At 37.9% G+C, this 19,046-nt stretch overlaps 2 protein-coding genes across 3 annotated transcripts; both read right to left on the bottom strand.

Annotated features, from left to right (window-relative positions):
• Positions 1–830: 830 nt before the first annotated feature.
• On the bottom strand, positions 831–3,531 carry LOC124300023 (juvenile hormone epoxide hydrolase 1-like). 2 transcript variants are annotated; one of them, XM_046753623.1, is made up of 8 exons: positions 3,345–3,531; positions 2,978–3,092; positions 2,363–2,555; positions 2,038–2,276; positions 1,838–1,953; positions 1,566–1,765; positions 1,228–1,462; positions 831–1,142 (listed from the first exon to the last, which is right to left on the bottom strand). In XM_046753623.1, the coding sequence occupies exons 1-8, from the start codon at positions 3,401–3,403 to the stop codon at positions 905–907; spliced, it is 1,395 nt and encodes a 464-aa protein (XP_046609579.1). In that variant the 5' UTR covers positions 3,404–3,531; the 3' UTR covers positions 831–904. The 2 variants fall into 2 exon arrangements, with proteins under 2 accessions (XP_046609579.1, XP_046609580.1); XM_046753624.1 differs by lacking the exon at positions 3,345–3,531 and adding an exon at positions 2,637–2,762.
• Positions 3,532–8,218: 4,687 nt separating this feature from the next.
• LOC124300020 (juvenile hormone epoxide hydrolase 1-like) lies at positions 8,219–18,451 on the bottom strand. Its single transcript, XM_046753619.1, has 6 exons — positions 18,192–18,451; positions 12,524–12,716; positions 11,248–11,596; positions 9,685–9,884; positions 8,734–8,968; positions 8,219–8,538 (listed from the first exon to the last, which is right to left on the bottom strand). The coding sequence occupies exons 1-6, from the start codon at positions 18,366–18,368 to the stop codon at positions 8,286–8,288; spliced, it is 1,407 nt and encodes a 468-aa protein (XP_046609575.1). The 5' UTR covers positions 18,369–18,451; the 3' UTR covers positions 8,219–8,285.
• Between the last annotated feature and the right edge of the window lie 595 nt (positions 18,452–19,046).

Genomic DNA, 19,046 nt, shown 5'->3' with positions numbered 1-19,046 from the left:
TTATGTAAGGTATGTGAAGCGGTATTCGTTGCCCCTTCCACTGGCCCGATGGATCCCAAGTCTCCACCACCACATTCTCCTCGTATTGTAAACTTGCAGCTACGATTTCAACGTGTGTTCACAGGGTCTGGCTATCAATGTCGACTCAAGATGACTCGATGCATTACAAAGGTAACACTGACACATGCACATTGGGTGTGAGTATAAATTGAACTTCAACGGACGGTACACCCACACTCGGCAACATTGTTTTTATCCACGGTGGCACCCGAGTATGTCGCGTGAGATAAGATCCTGTAAGGCTTAAAAGTCTAGCATTTCCATTGAAATTAAGTTCAGCGATTGATAAAATATACATCTGGATGTAATTAAAAAATCACCCTATAGTATGTTTGTGCCGTCCGTCAGTTTAATGCAGATATTAATATGCTCTGTGCAATACATTTTACTTCCTCGGTACTTCCTTTTTTATGCGTGTATAAATAATGAGAACCATTACTGCACCGACGCTGTAATTACTACCCTTTGACTAATCTTCAAATCGTTACGCCTCGGCAGTCTTCGGTAAAATTTAAATCTATCGACCGACAGCAGTTTGAATGCGATAAAATGAAAAAATAAGCTAGCAAAATTCAAATCACAATTCCGTACGTCTATATATCCTCTTTTTTGCCGTATAATTTGGTAAGCAATCGGAATATGATCTCGTTTAATTTAAGGGTCTGCGGTGTAGCTTGTTTAAAAGATGCGCCATGATAAAGTATGGATTTCTGTCCACGATGACAATAAATAGGTACCTGACTGTTTGATAAAAATAAAAAATACACAACTGTAGCTACATTGTATTTATATAAATCGAAATATACCATCAAGTACAAAATCGTATTTTTAACAAATATATTGTTCACAGCTCGGTGGATGTGGCAGTTTGTTTAGTCTTCTTTTTTTTCTCCACCAGGCCAACGAAAGACCACACATCATCAGCGAGCAGTTGAGGTTCCTCGAAAATGGCAAAGTGGCCACCGCGGGGCATGTGATTCACTTGAACCAAATCCGAGTATCTTAATCGTAGCAGTGACTCCGGCTGATATGAAATTTCATGGGGAAAAATGGCGCAACCTGTTGGCACTCGTAGGTTAGCTCTGTAATGAGAAATATCGACGGTTACATGACACCTCTCGTTACTTATACCATCTTGTGTGTGTAACGTGTCGTTTCGTCACTCACGAGTCTAATTTCAAGCTTTGTTGTGCCGAGTTAAAACTCTCAGAGTACAGGCGCATGCTGGTCGTGATTGAGTTGGTCACCCAGTATAACATCAGGTTGTCCAAAAGCTCGTCGATGGTGAATTTTTCGAGCAATTTGCCGTCTTCACTGAATCTGTACTCCGGATTTGTCCAGGTGCTGAATTTCTCCAAAATGTAGGCAGCTAGTCCGGCTGGAGAGTCACTAAGTGCGACGCCTGTGAAAAAGGCGTGATAAGTCAGAAAGAATTAAATCAATCTTAATTTACCGTGAGCTCATATATTTCGTGGTTAAAGTGTTAGATTTAACAATTCTTTTACCGACAGTGTCGGGTTTGGTTGACTGTATATGAAGATATCCCATCTCCTCGACAAGACGTGACCAATGGTAACTCAGAGGGTACATTTTGGACCAGTGTTCATCGCTGACAATCAGCGACGGGATGTAGGAGCCAAGAATGCTCCACAACGTGGAGGAAACTGTTCTTGAGCTGCACAAGTTCAGGTGTGCTCCGAGAACACTGAAATACAAATTTTACGCAGGCATTTATAGCATCAGCCAAATTGTCGAAGAAATTAGTTCGGATACCCACTTTGTGGGACGGAGGATGCCAATGTTCGTCGTGATAAGGCTTCCCCAATCCCCCCCTTGAGTGTAGAATTTTTCAAATCCCAATCGGTTCATTAGATTCGTCATCAACACCGCCACCTGTACATTGAGAACGAGGATCATCAAAGCGAATAACCTTCGTACCCAACAAAAGATTACGTGCTTTTGGAAGTTCCGCAGTACCTGAGCACTGCCTAATCCCGGCCGAACCGCACTGTCGGAAAATCCGTATCCCGGAAGTGACGGCACGACTAGTTCAAAAACAAAGTCTTGATCGGGACGTGGCGTGGAAAGCAAAGGAATGGCCTTTTGGAATTCGACGACGGATCCTGGCCAACCGTGAAGCAACAGCAAAGGCAGTACTCGAACTGGTCTATCCTTAGGAACTGTGGGCTTGACGTGATAAAAATGGATGTCCAAACCTGTTGAGAATTTTTGGAACATTATGATGCTCGATAGTTCATGATACGTTTCGGATGTTCATTGCGTCGTCGAGATCGCCGGGTACCTTGAATATTCGTTTTAAACTGGGGGTATTTATTCAGGAGCGCTTGGCGTTCCGTCCAGTTGTATTTTTCCCTCCAATATTCCAGTACCGTTTGAAGGTACCCGGTGTTCACTCCATAAGTCCATGCTGCACCTTCCAGTGGCTTTGTTAAGGATCGGGTTCGACTGAGGCGTGTTTTAAGATCATCAATAACCTGTGCAAAGAGTTTATGTTATCAACTTCAAATAAACGTTGCATGTCACCTCAGTGACAAATTAGGGAAATATATAAATACCATTGAAAAAGAAATCTAAGGATTTTACATAAGGACCGTATATTCCTCAAGTCCAACGGTCGCACTTAGTATCAACCGTGGATGCTCATTATCGCATCAACAGTAAAACATGATTGAAGCGTGTTTCTTAATCATGCTGAACGTCAATAGTTATTAAAATTTTCCAACAAATGGAATCTGAGAATGCTACTACTTGTATATGTGAGAAAAAAGTAACAGAATGGAAATGACCAGTGATTGAACATTTGGGTGCGATTCTAACGGCAAGTTTGGACAATTAGTGACGACGTTTCGTGCGCGTCAGCGTTAGAACAAGAAATACTCGCAGTTCATGTACGGACCTGTTTTGGAATGTCAATTTTGAACGGACGGATGCTTTTGTCGACCTCACGAGCTTGTCCTGGTCCCCAGTACTGATCACTTGGTAGGACAGGTAATTCAGGCTGTCCGGTGGATCTAAAATGTTGCATGCTTATTATAAGTTAAAGGATCAAAGTTATGAGTATCATGTAGTGTAGATATTATTGAAATAGATAAAATGTGCACTGCTAGTTCGTCAGTTTTTTTCCGTTAACTGAATCTTGAGAACCAGGGAAGATTGTATCAAGTTCACTAGGGCTATCACAACACATTGTCATTTCAAGTCGACAAGCGAATAAACCTTACGAATTCGCCGAACAAAAACTAAAACTTGTCTCAATTACTTACCCAAAATATTTGGCTATTCCGTAAATAAGGAGTAATGACACGAGCGTCAGTTTCCACATTTTAAGTTCGTGTGAATCTAAGAAACTGACGCTTTTGACCAAACACTTCAATGAATTTCGCCGGTACCTACTGACGATATAGTAGCTCCACGTAGGCCAGACTCAAGCCGACTGAGGAGTATCGCGAATCTCTCGAACTCGTATGCTTCTCCCCCCTCCCCCCCCCCCCCCCCCCAACGCCATTACATGTAATTTTGTTTTTATTAGATATGACATAATGCAATGCTTTTGGTCAGATAAAAATGATATCTTAACTATCATGAACAGTGAGTTATTCAATATTAGAAAAGTGAAGTGTCACCACACAGGAGCTATCCATAAGCCACGTAGGTAGTTTGGGAGAGGGAGGGGGTTGTTTGATAAAAAGCTACACTAGACTACGGAAGGGGGATGGGTTAAAAATAATCCAAATTAAGCTACGTAGTTTATGGACAACCCTATTAATCTATAATATATTATGGTAATTTACGAGTACGAATGAAAGTAACTAATACGTGAAAAGCAGATTCGACATTTTGATTGGTCAGTTTTGCAAACTTCAGCAACATTCATTACAGTGAAAAAATCTCATGCTTTATTGGTACACTCGGCATATATTCGATTTAATCGATTATTTTTTCCCGATTAATCGATTATTTTTCCTCAAAATAGATTTTTGTTTTTTACTCCCATAAATGACGCAGTGCAATATCAATTTACGTAATTAGAGTATCAATTATTATTATTGTCTTACTTACTAAATACCTATTTGATGTAATAAGTGGAAGATAAATGAATGTTTTCACCTGAAATTGATGAATATTTTTAATGAAACTATAAATCATCTAAAAACTTTTCCGCTATTAAGACTACATCCTGAAATTTACGAAATTTTTGTATCATATGCGTTGTTTCAAAAAAAATACGAAATAATCGATTCGCGGATTCATTTTTACCGATTCAATCGAGTCGTGTTCGATTATTTTTTTGGACTCGAGTAATCGATACATCGATTATTTATAGCTTAATATTGGTTATAGGTTATCGTCATATTATGTTTAACGATTCCCAGAAACTTCGGATAACAAATCGTGTCAATAAGTAGGCTTGAATTTTATGGGTTTGTTGAAAAATTGTTATCAATTAGTTGAAAGTAGTAATAGTAGGCCGTCGAAAGAAACGGTTTCTGCAAACATTGATTAAACATCCCAAGGGTCAATGTTCGGAAATTATAGGAATTTACAAATAATATATGTTTTATTCACCGAACGTTACATTCAATATTTGTTTTACGTCATGCCTGAGGATCGATGACACTGCAGGTTGTTTATCTCCAATTTTCTAATGTCACGTTGCGGGCTTAAATTGATAAGCAGCACCTTCACAACTCCGATCGAATAAACTGATTTCTAGACCAAGTGTACATAGGTATGTCATACATTGCCATAACGCCGTTTAAAGAAAATGCTCAAAGCGAGTCTTCCAACTTCGAACGTCGCAGCTATCGTAAGGAAAATTCGCCCGATATTCAAATGAAATCGCTCGAATCTATCTAATTTTCGCCCGAATTAGTTCATCCCGAAAATATCAATGCAGATAGCGAATATGTTTAACAAGTACTGCTAACCGAAGTCGGATGCAGATTTGATGCAACGTATGTGTCCAAAATAGTAGACATGATGCTGTGCTAAAAATGTGCTCGATTTACTCAACTCAATAAATCAATAACGCTTTTCATCGGTCTAATTTTTTTTTTTTTTAGTACAGTAGAGATAAATGTTTATAACCCACGGAATGTTTTGACAACAGCGAAATGTCAGCAAAGAAATCATAAGAGATTGCAACAATGTATTGATCAGTATTAAAAATATCAAACGCAACTTCAGAGCTCAAGGGTTATCTGGATACCGATTACTGGAATCAGGGTCGGCGACTTGAGAAATCTCAGGGTGCGGAGTTCTTTCGGACGATCGAAGTTGCGAATGGGGAAGATTCGATAAAGACCGCGTTTTTGTTTTGAGTAAAAAATTTGAAATGAGAAGATAAGTCTGACAATTTTTATATTACGCTAGTATACGTGTATGGAGAAAAAATTTCAACCATTTGCAATAAAAGTTTACGCACAAGAAACTCAATCTTCCGCGAAAAGTTTATTCAAGGTTCACATTTTTTTTCAATACACATATGTACTGTCGAAATTTGAAAACCTGGGGAAAAGTTGTTTTTATTTGATTTATTTCAGGCATGCAAAGAAAGAAAGTCCGAATTACGTTTAAATTTCATCGGTCATCCGATGAAATTTTATTCTGTAAGTTAGAAATTAGAACGACAAGTATACGAGTATCGTCAGTCGGTTATTCGGATGTTCACACAAATCTAGCTTTAAAATTCAAAATTTGAAACAATATTTCAAGGTTTGAAATTCACACACAGTGAATAATTAGGTTGTGGAGTTTTCCACACGCTTCACATAAAAGTCGCCAGCGCTACTGGTATGAAAATCTGGGTAATAAAAATCTTCACGAAAACAAATCTTTTCTTGGTGAAAAAGAGAAATTGAAGTTTGCTTTTTTAAAATAAAAAATTTCCCGCGTATCGATATTATCCATACTTGTGGTAATTTCGTGTATGGAGAGTTCCACGCCGTCCAGACAAAAGTCGTCAAGCCTGGCTGGAATATTTAACGGTCTTTGAATGATAGCGATAGATAGCGCGTGTTTTGCTCGAACTTTGTTAGCCGTTAGCCATGAGTAAAACCTCGTAACGCACAACATGCAGTCTGTAATAAGCAGAAAGCCACGTAGCTGTAATTAGACAAATTACGGAATCCCACGGCGATTGCATAGAACTATACTGACAGTTAGTTGTCGGATTTTTAGAGTCTCAGCTCTATATGCATCAGCTTCTACGGCTTCTGCCTAGGTGGACCGGAAGTTACGCGGATTTACAAATAGCGAGAATTACTGAGGGAGGGAAACTTGAAGAACATTATAAACGGGTGATTGATACACTGAGAAAATATTTAATTGTCACGATTTTGTAAGAATATTATGTGTGTATGTATGTACATTACGTAAGGCATTACGATAATCCAGCAAATGCTGCAGATATTATAATATTAAACCGCGTTTGTTCCTGGAGATAATTATGCACTGCAATTTATCAAGTTTTTTATTTTCTTGCTCTTGACCTTCGTAATTCACGTTGTTGCGAAAGTGAGACGACGTATTATACATCATAATTATATAAATAGTTAATTATTAAATATTAAATAAGGTAGTTGGAGTTCGTAACGTTGATGCAACGATGCTGTTTCGGGAAAAATCGTTTTTTTGCAACTTGATGATTGTCTGAATTTCGGTAAACTTTCATTCTTTGCTTGTGTTTCGTTATGTCAACGTTACTGACTTCAACTTTGTAATATTCAACCCTATGTAATAATCAGTTTTAACCTATACACTGCAAATTCAGTCGTCTGAAAAATAAATTAAATGTTATTTTCGATGATATAATTAATCGTATTCACAGTGAGAAAAATGTCAAATGCGATTTCTCCGGTTTTTACACTATCACATTACAGTCAATGGATGAAACATGTATTATGAATAACAGTAATAAAGAGGGAGAAATTCACTTCACTAAAAGTGATATCAAATATATATATATATATATATATTACAAGTATAAGTGCAGCATATTTGCCAGCATAATTAAGGAGCATGTAAATATCTCATCTCTTTTCGCGTCAATTGTCGAAAAAAGTTCCGACAGGACTCGAGTACTACTTCAGAACAGTTTACTGGTACATATTGCAAATGCAATAAGGTAAGATCTGTGAAAAATCATTTCTCATAGTTAGATATCTTGAATATTTTCTAAGGAGCATGTTGTCATGATTAGGAAATTACAATTCAAGTTAAAGGCTCCAAGAAGAATTATTTTTGCACCTGAGTTTACATTTTTATGAAAATTTTAGGACAAAGTTGATTTTCTTAACGTGCTCTACAATAAAATAACTCTGGTCATATCATGCTGCATACAAGTGTTACAAAAAATATTTCAAGAATTTCCGTGTACGGTCCGATTCAAGAATTGGTATTAATTGACCAAACGTAAATCACGTTAATTAAACGTCGATGAATCGAAATGCGTAGTAAAAAGTTCATATAAACTGAAAATTTTTATCAACTAACGATGTCACACTTTGAAAGATATTTTGATACTTCGGTAGTGAATTGAAAACGAAATGTTCCCGAATTGGCGGAAATAATTTCGAGTTTCATTTCATTATATTAGCCGTACGTTGTAAACGCAGTTGCGAGTTCCAAACTGAATTTATATATACTTGATTATCCCTGAAACGCGCAAAGATATTTTTGCGAATTGGCAAAAGTAAGCCCTGATCTCGATTGAAAATTGCGCGTTAAAAGTTGAACCTGATCGTACGATAATTCAGAACCAGAGAAAGTTAGTGAAAAATTTTATCAAAACTCGGTGATATTGAAGACGGTCGGTACTTACACCGCCTTAAAACTAGAATCGATCGACAGATCCGACGTACAGAATGGACCAGACAACATCGAAGATTGCGTGTGATAGGGTGTTGGATGAAACTCAGAACGACTTTGAAAGGCGGGTATAGTGCCTATTTTTATCGCGCAGCCCGCAATCTGTTTCCATCAGCAGACATACGTAAACACACACTCGCGTTGCACCGGAGCTTGCGCGTGAGGTGATCTTTGGTTATAACAAGTGCCGGTTACTTCCACCGATCTACATCGATGGGTACACCGCGTGATAAACGAGGTGACAAGGTTCACTGGTAGAAAAAAAAAAAACACTTCCAAGAAAATTTATTCAGTAAAAAATCACCATGGAACTTCTTATCGATCACATGAAAAAATTATGCCGACTTCTTGCTCGCCTTGCTCGCCTTGCTAGCCTGGCTTTGCTTTCTACCGGCTTCCATGATCCCGATCGATGTCCAAATCTCGTCCGCGAGGAGCTGCGGTTCCTCAAAAGCAGCAAAGTGTCCACCGCGTGGCATTTTCCTCGCACGTATCAGCTTCTTGAAACGCGCGCTCAGCAACGACGGCGGTTGATACGATATTTCGTGAGGAAACTGCGCACATGCACTCGGCACGTCGATCGGTACGCTGAGTGATAAAATCGACAATTAGATCAAACATTTTCGTCGTCCGATTAATCAAGGAAATTTTCATCCGTATAGAAATCTACAAGAAACTTGAGTCGAGAAAAATTGAGCAAAATTTGCGCAACCTTGCAAGTTTTTAGACCATATCGCGCGGAACTTGACAACAAATTTTGCAACTCGAATCGAAGCAACTCACTATTCCATTCCCAGTGCCATGTGCGCTGCACTGAAGTGTTCCGCGTATAACCGCATCGCGGTCGTCATCGAATTTGGGATCCAGTAGAGCATCACGTTGTCCAGGAGTTCATCAGCCGAGTACTTGTCGAGTAATCCGCCGTTATCCTTGAATCTTAATTCAGGGTTTGTACCGGTTGAGAACTTCTCCAGTATGTAAGCGGCCAGTCCAGCCGGCGAATCAGTCAGGGCGACCCCTAGACGAATGATTCAAATTTCAATCACGAGTCAGACTAGATTCAGTGTATTTTTCGGTTATTTTGAAAAAAACTTGGGATAATCTTGCAAGCGACGAGATGTCAGCTTATACGTAATTTCGTTAAATTTAGAACGGTTTTTTTCCAAATTTCAGTCACTGATCCACCACGCCAAGTAATTTTAGCACAAAGTTGAATACATTACTTAATTCCTTTCAGTTGATTGAAATAATCGTAAGTAAGGTTAGCGATTAAAAAAATTCAAGTTTGACTAGACTATAATTTCACAGTACGAATTGAATATGGCTCGTGAAATATCTTGAAAAAATTCGGTCTTTCACAGTTACGAGGATGTTTGTACTACCGTTCGCTCTGATCTTTCACGACACTAAATAGAGTTTTGAAAAATGAAGAAGCGTCAACATCACTTGTCAGGTTTTCCATAACATTTCAACTTTCATGAACACCCTTTACGTAACGTTGCATTCGTTTAGCGATAACTTTACAGCGACAAAAATTACAGAGTTTTCAACAACAGAGGTCATGGAACGAGTCGTTCAGAATTTTACCGTACGCATAAGTAAGATATTTCTACATGCGTACTATGTAAGCAAACAAAATTCAAAAAAACTTGCACTGATAAATAAAATTGTCGCTGGCTCTACGATTCGAAACTTTAAAAAAACAAATCACAATAATTGAAGCATAACTCTTACCCAAAGTGTCGGGTTTGGTAGCCTGGATGTGAAGATATCCAGACTCTTCGAGTCTCCGGGACCATTTTTCGCTCAAGGGGTACATGAGGTGATAGTCCTCCTCAGGAATGAGCATTGATGGCCAGAAACTGTATATATACGTGGTCAAGAAGGTCTGAGGCTGCATGACAATGCACATGTTTGAATGCATGCCGAGGACGCTGAAACGATTTTGACACAGTGCGTTATAAAAATGTATAATTGTCGGTAAAACGAGCGAGTAACGTTTGTTACTTCACCCAACGATTGCTGGTTGGGCTTACGCTGCGTTTGGTCGGTAACATTACGAAGTCCAACCCTCGTTACTTTACAACCCGCCGTAAAACAAACGATTAAACTTATTATACGTATCGCCTATATCCATCAAGTTTGCAACTTCTGCCTAATGTTGATTGAGAAAATTTCTCCGGCAAATATATCACTTCAGTTTATCGCCAAGAAATGGTTGGATTGCTAAATTTCTCGATTGTTCCAAATTTTACAGATTCAACATAATCGTGAATTTCCAGATGCATTTTGTGTCTGTTGAAATTGAATCGATGGTTACAAATTGTATTGAACGTACTGTATAGTCTTTTTACTCCAAGTGTAATGCAGTCCCACTTTTCATTCTTAATGAAATGATAATAATTATTTTTGAACATAGTGTTCTAGTTTGAGGTAGAATAAATAAAAGAACAATTTTTCAACCGTAGAAAATCTCGCTGTAGATTATGGCCCACTGCCTATATACACATATATACCATTTTCATTCGTTAATCTTTCGGATAAATAAACTTGCCAACGTTAGTATGGAATTTTTCAAGCGTGCAGCATAAAAAGGCTACAGTCCGAAGATAGTTTTGCGTAAATAATGTGTATATATACAATATATACATATATCTGAGTAATCAATGCGGATATACACACGCAAAATGTGTGTATAAATATCCACTACACGATCGTTGTACGTATAACGCACAAGCGAACGAATCGCAGATCAGATCCATACACCGTATAGATAGATGATTCCAATTAAGTTTTAATATTTCCCATTACTCGCTTATTTCATCTCACTGCACTTTTATTTTTCAGGATGTTCTTCAGCCGTAAAATAGGTTTTTTTTTTGTAATTCAGTCGGTTCGAAGAACAATTTAGTCTAAACACGCCAGAAAATGTCTTAAACTAAACAACGATGATCAAATTCCCAAAAAATCACAGCAAGAATACCACGAGTGTAATCACTAAAATCATTGCGAAAAATTCAAAAAAAAAAAATGGTAGGAATTTTCGTCGAAGTTATAAAGCATTCAAAATACCGCAAGTGTACTTATGGGGAAAAGCTTCTTCGAATGCAGCAGAATGAATTTCGAATTGGATTTACTCTCACAGAACTGTTCAAAACTTATGAATCTTTAAAATCAACTTTTCGTTGCTAAAACTATTCAACGACAATTTGATGTTTTTTTTCTGCGAATCCTGTATCATATTCAGCGAAGGTGTGATTTCAATACACAGTAGTGAATAATTTGAGGTATAGTTACTGTTGTGGGAACATGGAGGCAAGGTTGGCAGTGATAATAGCTCCCCAATCTCCGCCCTGAGTGTAGAATTTTTTGAAACCAAGTCTGAGCATCAGATTCTTCAAAATAACGGCCATTTGCGCCGAGCCCAAACCGGGTTTCGTTGTTCCAGATGAGAAGCCATAGCCAGGGAGTGACGGGACGATTACTTCAAACACGAAGTCGAACTCATCGCGAGGGGTCGTCAGCATTGGTATGATTTTGTACATTTCAATCACAGAACCGGGCCATCCGTGCTGAATGAGCAGAGGCAGAACTTTCTTGCCACCTGCATTATTCGGTTTTACGTGCAGAAAGTGAATGTCCAGACCTACAAAGGGAGTAAAGGGGATCAATTTCGCAAAAATGGGAGCAAAAGTTTCCTAGGGTTTTTAGTTTAGTACAAAGCTGCAGTGTTGTCCGTTATATAGATAATTTTTCCCTAAGATAATCATCCAAGACAAATTCACATCATCTTTTATCTTATATATAAATATAATAACGTGAGTGAGTTGATCTTTCATCTTCATAAATCTAGATAAATCCAATATACGTTTTCATCTTTTCGTATGGAACGTGTACAGATAAGATAAATTGATTTCTAAAACATAGGCAAAGCCATTCAGAGTCAAGATTCTGATACCATCTTGCAAAAATAAGTCATTCAAAAAAAAAAAGGCTAGTTAATAAAAATTCTTCACAATCCACGACTGATGTTCGAGCCCACCAAAAATTTTTATACGGTTTCTACGAAAGAAATATCTTGTTACTTCAACTAAATCCGACTGGATTTCACCAAAAATTTTTCGTTGTTTTAAAAAAATCTATACCAGATTCCGTGCTTCAACAAAAAATCATCAGATCATAAAATTGATCTCTGCACATCTTTGTCGGGTTACTATTGTCAGGTGATAACGAGCGTTTGAATCCAAATACGACATTTTTTACAGATTTCTTAGAAAACCCCCTATAAATAAATATTCCTTAAAATTCGAGCACGAAAAAAGTGCGTTACGTAATAATCGATTTGATTTAAAAAAATATGATCCAAACCGCATTCGTTCAATAATAAAAGCAAACACACACGCGTCTGAACATTCAGTGGGTTTCTTTTCGGACTTTGACCAGTTGACATGATTATGCTTTCTATCAAAATAAGCAATGTCATTATACCGTTCGGTCAGCACTTCAAGATAGGTAGTTCGTACAGTGCAGCTTTGATTAGATAATTAAAAGATTTACTATCTCGTATGTTTACCTTGAATGTTTGTTACGAACTGTGGATACTTGTTCAGGTATTCTTGTCGCTCAGTAAAGTTGTACTTGTTCATCCAGTGGTCAATAATGGTTGGCACAAAGCCACCGTTCACGCCGTAAGTCCATCCCGTACCTTCCAGAGCCGGCTTCAAGTTCCGCGTGTTCTTTAGGCGTGCTTTCAGGTCGTTTATGTCCTGCGCACAGATCAGTGATACTTGTCAGTATTACAACGCCATGACTACACGACTATCGGCGCTTATTTCGATTAATGACGTCCTTTCTCAGTCTCTCCCTGTTTCTCTCTCTCTCTTTCCTCTCTTTTGCATTATCTGCGCAACAAACTTCACCGGTTACTAACCTCCAGCTCAGACATCGTCACTGTATCCATTCGCTCTCTCGTATGACAATGAGATTAAGTCTCAATCGCAGATGTGGTTGAAATTCGAGTATAAAACGTTATTCAGAATATATCCGCTCGTTTTTGCGTTTGTATTATTGTATTAGAGGTTGTGAGAAGGGACGGAGACGAGGAGTTACTCTAAATATGTGGCATATATTAAGCAGTCTTTGTCACATAAAAAAAAAAAAACGTTATTGGGCCCAATTTTAAGGATCGGTTTTTCACTTCGTTCGTAAATTCATTGGTCATAAATCGCCTGAAACGGGTTTTTTACCGCAGTAGAGGTTTTCTGATAATTATAAGCGAATCATAAGTTTATAGTTCACACTATATCACAGTAATTAATGATGACCTTTTTTTAATTCACTGACAACACGCGGCTAAAGAGGTTGATCTCTATGGGACTACGGATAGGGAATTCATTTGCGAACAGAATAAGCTGTACTTCGTTATACAATTAGATGAACCAGATACACTTAACCAGACTTGTTTTGACCGAGCGTTCGAAAACAATACAAGAGAATTTGGATAAATGAAATCCACGGATAATCCGAACAGCATGCATTGTATGATATATTGTTAAATGTGAAAAACAGTTGTTAACGACTGTGCAAGTATCCATCACAGTTCTTATAAATAAAAAAGCATTATTTACAACCATTGCATGGTCATTATATCACCCCAGAGAAATACAAAACTTTCACTTTCCAACTGGTTCAAAAAGGTCTCAGAGTTTTGGTCAGAATGCACTTCTTTATATGTACCACAGATTTTTTGAGTATGCATGTAGTCAGATTGAATAGATTATTGCGAGGATTGTTGATGGTGAAATTTCTTTTCCGAAGCAAAAAAAAAATATTTAAAAAATAATAATATTTCGCAACAAGCCAGGTTAATTTGCATTCCGGATGAAATTGCAATTGGACGATGGTGGATCAAGAAGTTACGGAATATGCTTTGAATATTTTAGATGAAGTGTGAGAAACCGATTTACAAGAAATCAAATGGCAACATGTCACAAAGAAAAAAAAAAAAAAAAAAAAAATCAAGAGGTGAATGCACAAAAAAAGAAACTTTTTAAAAATCAGGACTGTATCAATTTCTTATATTTTTAATAAAAATTTTGAGGTGATACTCGGCAGATGTAATAATTCTTGGGGAAAGAATAGCACCGTACTTCGCAATAATGACGCTTGCTTAAAATGATTAACGGTCTGTAACTACAAGGGATATTTCAAATGCCGGACTGTACATGACGATTGAAAGTCTCGTTCACAGCCAAGAACCATTAGATATTTAGGCCGAAAATTGATCGACGGGTCGATTCTGCCTAGTGTGACTACCGAGGGTTAATCGAGTTCATGTTGTATATTCATAAAACCACGTCACTGATCTGAAATATTTATAATTCAGTGGTTCTCGGCCAGTTATTTTTTGCTTGCCTACGACCGCAGTTTTCAGGGAAAGTTGAAAAATATCCCGGCATTGTCACTTGGAGAGCGAGAGTTTCCGGTCTGAAAATGAACAGAGGTCCTATGTTCTGCAATAACGAGATAAGAAGAAATTACAAAAGAATCATTCTGTTGTATTATTATACTTTTGAAATGATAGAATCTTATAAATAGTGCAGCAAGAGTTATTTGTTATTCCGTTATCTTACAGACAATTCACGATGTGACAAATAGTCGTAGACATTTATCTCAATTGTTGAAAAATTATAATGCGAACAATAAAAACAAGTGTAAAAATCAACTGGTTTGAATTGGAGTATAAATCAAGTGACAAATTGGGTCGCAATGATTTCAGAGATGAATATAGTAGTTTTACTCACAACAATTAGCTGTAACTATGCAAAATCGAATGTTTCGTATTTGTGTCAATCCAATTTTGGAGCGTACGCGAGAATGAATGAAAATGAATGAGTATGTATTCCATAAATGTTGATCACAACCATTTTATACGTTCCATCGTAAACCGGAAAAAGGACGTTCTCCGAAAATAGACACACCGATTTTTCATACGACATTTGTTCAAACTTGTTTTTTACACATTGTTACATTGATTTATGTTAATACAATTGAAGCTAATTTTAAATAATTCGATCGACATCATTTTTCCTCTTGAACGAGGAATGCTGTAATATATTTTCTCAACGACTCTGAAGATACGTTAAAAAAAACATGATGTGTGTTCTTTGCAGCATCATAAATGTGAATTTATATCTCTGCATCCGGAAAATCTGCGAAGGCAGCTGCAGTATTATTCATTAACCGGTTTATGCGAAAACGACTTCACTTAATGCGATAAAAAATCTCGGCACAATGTGTAAACTGCCTGCCGGTATATGTTTTATCATCGATCTGGCTACGAATATTGTTACGCTTTGCAACATTGAACAGGATCGAATCTGCGATGAATACCAACACGGAATTATATTTAAATACTCTCAAGACGATCTAGCTCGAGTGGATATACGTATAACTATTGAGAGTGATTATTCCACTTATAGGCGAAAACAGCGTAACGATATTGACGACGAGCAAACTTCATTCCGAACCCGGAAGCATAGTTTTGGCGAAGAAGCACAGATTCAATTAACGATTTATAATCATTAGTATTGGCTCACGATAACTAGAAAATTTTTATGTTTCCCGGTAGTTATTTTTTCTAAGCTAGTGATTTTTCTCACTTTCTATCTTGGTTTAAAAATTTTCTTTTCTCAACAAAGAATTTGTGAGAAAACTTTGAAGCCAATCGATCAGGGCTGTTGTTCAAAAATTGTGTTTGTATTTTTCGGAGCAGAAAAATCAAACCCGTGGTCCAAAAAATCTAAAGTTCAATGAAACATGATTTTTTTGCACACCCCGCACGATACTTAAAAATAAATAAAATCGCTCGTGGTAGGGATCAGACGTAGGACGGTTTAAAATGGAATTAATGCCTATGTATTATCCACGGCGTGCAATCGCGCTACTACTGCATACGAAGAGTAATATGTCTCGTTTTATAAAAATTCCTGCTCCCATATTAATTGGAAATTACCGCATAATGACATCAGAATTGTTTCCGACAGAAGAGCGTTATGCCTTTGCGTGCTGGCTGCGATGTGCGTGTTCATAAATTACAGAGAAACATCTTTACAAACGGAATCAAGAATTTTGAAACGCATCTGTAAGAGAGACTCACTTGCCTCTTGTCATCAAAAGTAAAACAAAAGTCACCTTTGTACTAGCTCAATATGGAATAAAGAGGATTGTTTGCTGTTGAAATCTACTCCGGTACTACAAACCAAATAATTGGATTGAACTTGGTTATGTTAATGTAATCACAAAATCTTTTAAGCCGCTGTTACACAGTTGTACAATTGTTAGTAAAGACCGTTGAGACTTAAAGCGTGACGTGCGACGAAACAGACTAATTTAAAAAAATTAATTTAGGAAGAAATACGGCTGCAACATTAATAATTTTTTGATATCAACTCATTCACACGTTAAGGAGTGTGTTTAAACACAAATTTTTAATCGAGATACCAGTGTTTAAACTTCAAGTGCGTTTTTCTCGAAACTTTGTTTTTCAAAACGGTGTACACGATACCTCAGGCTGTAATCGATGAATCGACTTGAAATTTGGTACACGTATATAAAGGAATGATACTTTTCGGCTGACGAACAATTTCATCGTTTTCATTTTTCGTTCGATAATTATTAATCGTAATAAAATGTATTCCTGAGTCGAGAGCTTCGAAAAAATTCACGAGCTAATACAATGTAGTCGATGAGCTTTTTTTGTCGGTTAATGATACTTGCGATATCACGTACATCGACTGACCACATCTTTATCAAAATGAATTTTTTTCCAATCAAATTTTTTAAACAAACTGCTTAACGTATACGTTAGGGTGTTTCAGAAGAAATAATTTACGATTTTCCATCATTGCATCCCCTAAAAAGATTGTTTAGCTTAAAAGAAAGCTTCTGGCGAAAAATGAGCGCTCTACGTTACGTGGAAGATCACGACGAGTCGATTTTTCACTTTTATACATATTTTTAAATTAACGAAGATTCGTGAATAAAATCTTTTTTATCGCTTACATCAATCATAATATCAATTTACGTCACTAAGCAGATCCGCAATTATAATATTAAATTAAAAAATTGGCTTGTTTCGACGCTCGTCACAATAGAGTAACCCCAAAAGTGGGGTATACCTGGTATAATATGCTTGTTTGTCAATATTTCACGACGTAGATGCTCTGAAATTGAACTTGGTTACCTGTAACCAAGTACTTCAGCATGTCGAAATACTGACCGAGTAAGCAAATCATAATTTACACTCTTTTCCCCCCACCGACACATGAAACTATTTTAAACTTTGCGAACCGCTATGGTGTTTTCTATTTTGCTTGCAGTACGAACAATGAATAAAGTTTGCAAAATTAACCAAAAATAGGATAAATCTAGGAATCAAATGTTGCGAGTAGCGTGCCGTAACCTCAATTATAAGTGAAAACCTTTCACGTTAATTTCCCGAACTTCTTTTCAGGGATCGCACAATCAAAATCTCAAGCACAGTGATTCGCCATATTTCAAACTGCTTCACTACACTGAGGATAAAAAAGCGTGAAATACGAATTTCTCGCTCCGTTGGCATTTCCAAAATCATTTAGACATCCCCTCAAATTGCGTTTGCGACACAAAAGTGTCTAATTATCCGGCGGCGAATAATTTCCCACATCGAATGTGCATGCGGTGTAAAAACGACGCAATGCATTACGCAGCGGTTCGCGTACAGTCGAGAAAAAAGTACCGTGAAAATGCTCACTCGACTTGATATGCGCCGCAGGGACACTCACAACGAGTAATTCGACTGACAATTATCTCGAGATTATTTCTATTTCTGTACCTTGTCACATGACTTTCGTTGATTACCAATAATTTCCTAGCAATACCACGCAATTTTCACTGATTTCTTGTCAATTGTACAGAATCCCAGAAAATGTCAACAAATCACTGAACATCGTTTGGAATCCCATGGAAAGTACGTATCAAGAGAGAGATAGCCAACGAAATGCTACGGAATTGAGATAATTTTCGCGATGATTTCTCCCTGTCCGAGAGTAATGTTTCAGTCACTCGAGTTCCATGGATTTACAGTTTCATTTCGAACCGTCGTTCGTCTCTTCCATCGGCGCGCGGCATTCGAGGTGCGCGTATTTCCTGCGTCTTCGGTGTTCCGGCAGGTAGGGTAGTGATCCGTCGACGGAACTCACCTCGTTCGAGAATTTGATCTTGAAGGGTCTGACGGCTTCGTCAACGGGTTTCTCGCTCCCGGGGCCCCACCAGGCGTCGCCGAGCTGCGGGGCCTTCTGGTTACCGCCCCGGTTGAACAGGTAAGACACTCCGAGAATCAGACTCACGCCCAGAACGGCATACTTAACCAGAGCCATGTCGACGACCACCGAGCTCTGCTGCCAACTTGGTACTGGAGTTTCCGCGCCGCCGGTTGACCCGCAAGCACCGGCGCCGTACGATATCGACGCGGCCAATGAGGACGGGAACGAATGCGATTACACCTCGGATGGATGAAAGACGAGTTATGGGACGATTCCTAAGTTTGTTTACTCGATCATGCGCACTTTCGCTGTGTATGTGCTGTCGGGTCAAATGGTCGGGTCGTCGTTGGCTTCCATCCATGGGTATAAAGTGTTCTTCGTGGATTTTGATAATTTTTCACGAAATTTTTCCAACGAAATTATAGTCCAGCAGATCAGATTTTCATGGGATATTTTTACTCCAGATAACAACCGAGCGGCAGACAAACGGAGTACGAATTCTCCACGGAGTGATACTACTCGAGATGTTGGTCAGGTTTCCGGTTTTGCAAAAAATTCATTCTGCAGAGTGAATGTTGTACCGATGGTATTCCGAAGGATGTTTTGGACAGACATTTTATTCCATAAATACGACAGTTTTACGGAACAAATATTCTACCCTGCGCAATTTCACAAAGAATATTGCGTACGAAATATTGGACATAATACTTTCTGCAGAAAAATTGTTCTACGTATCAGAGATGCATATTATATAAATTCACCATCATTGATTTTACATATGCAGTTCTACAA

This window comes from Neodiprion virginianus, chromosome 3 (assembly GCF_021901495.1).
Source record: "Neodiprion virginianus isolate iyNeoVirg1 chromosome 3, iyNeoVirg1.1, whole genome shotgun sequence".
Taxonomy (NCBI): Eukaryota; Metazoa; Arthropoda; class Insecta; order Hymenoptera; family Diprionidae; genus Neodiprion; species Neodiprion virginianus.
Note: the sequence above shows the minus strand (reverse complement) of the source record. Positions and strands in the feature narration are given on the sequence as shown.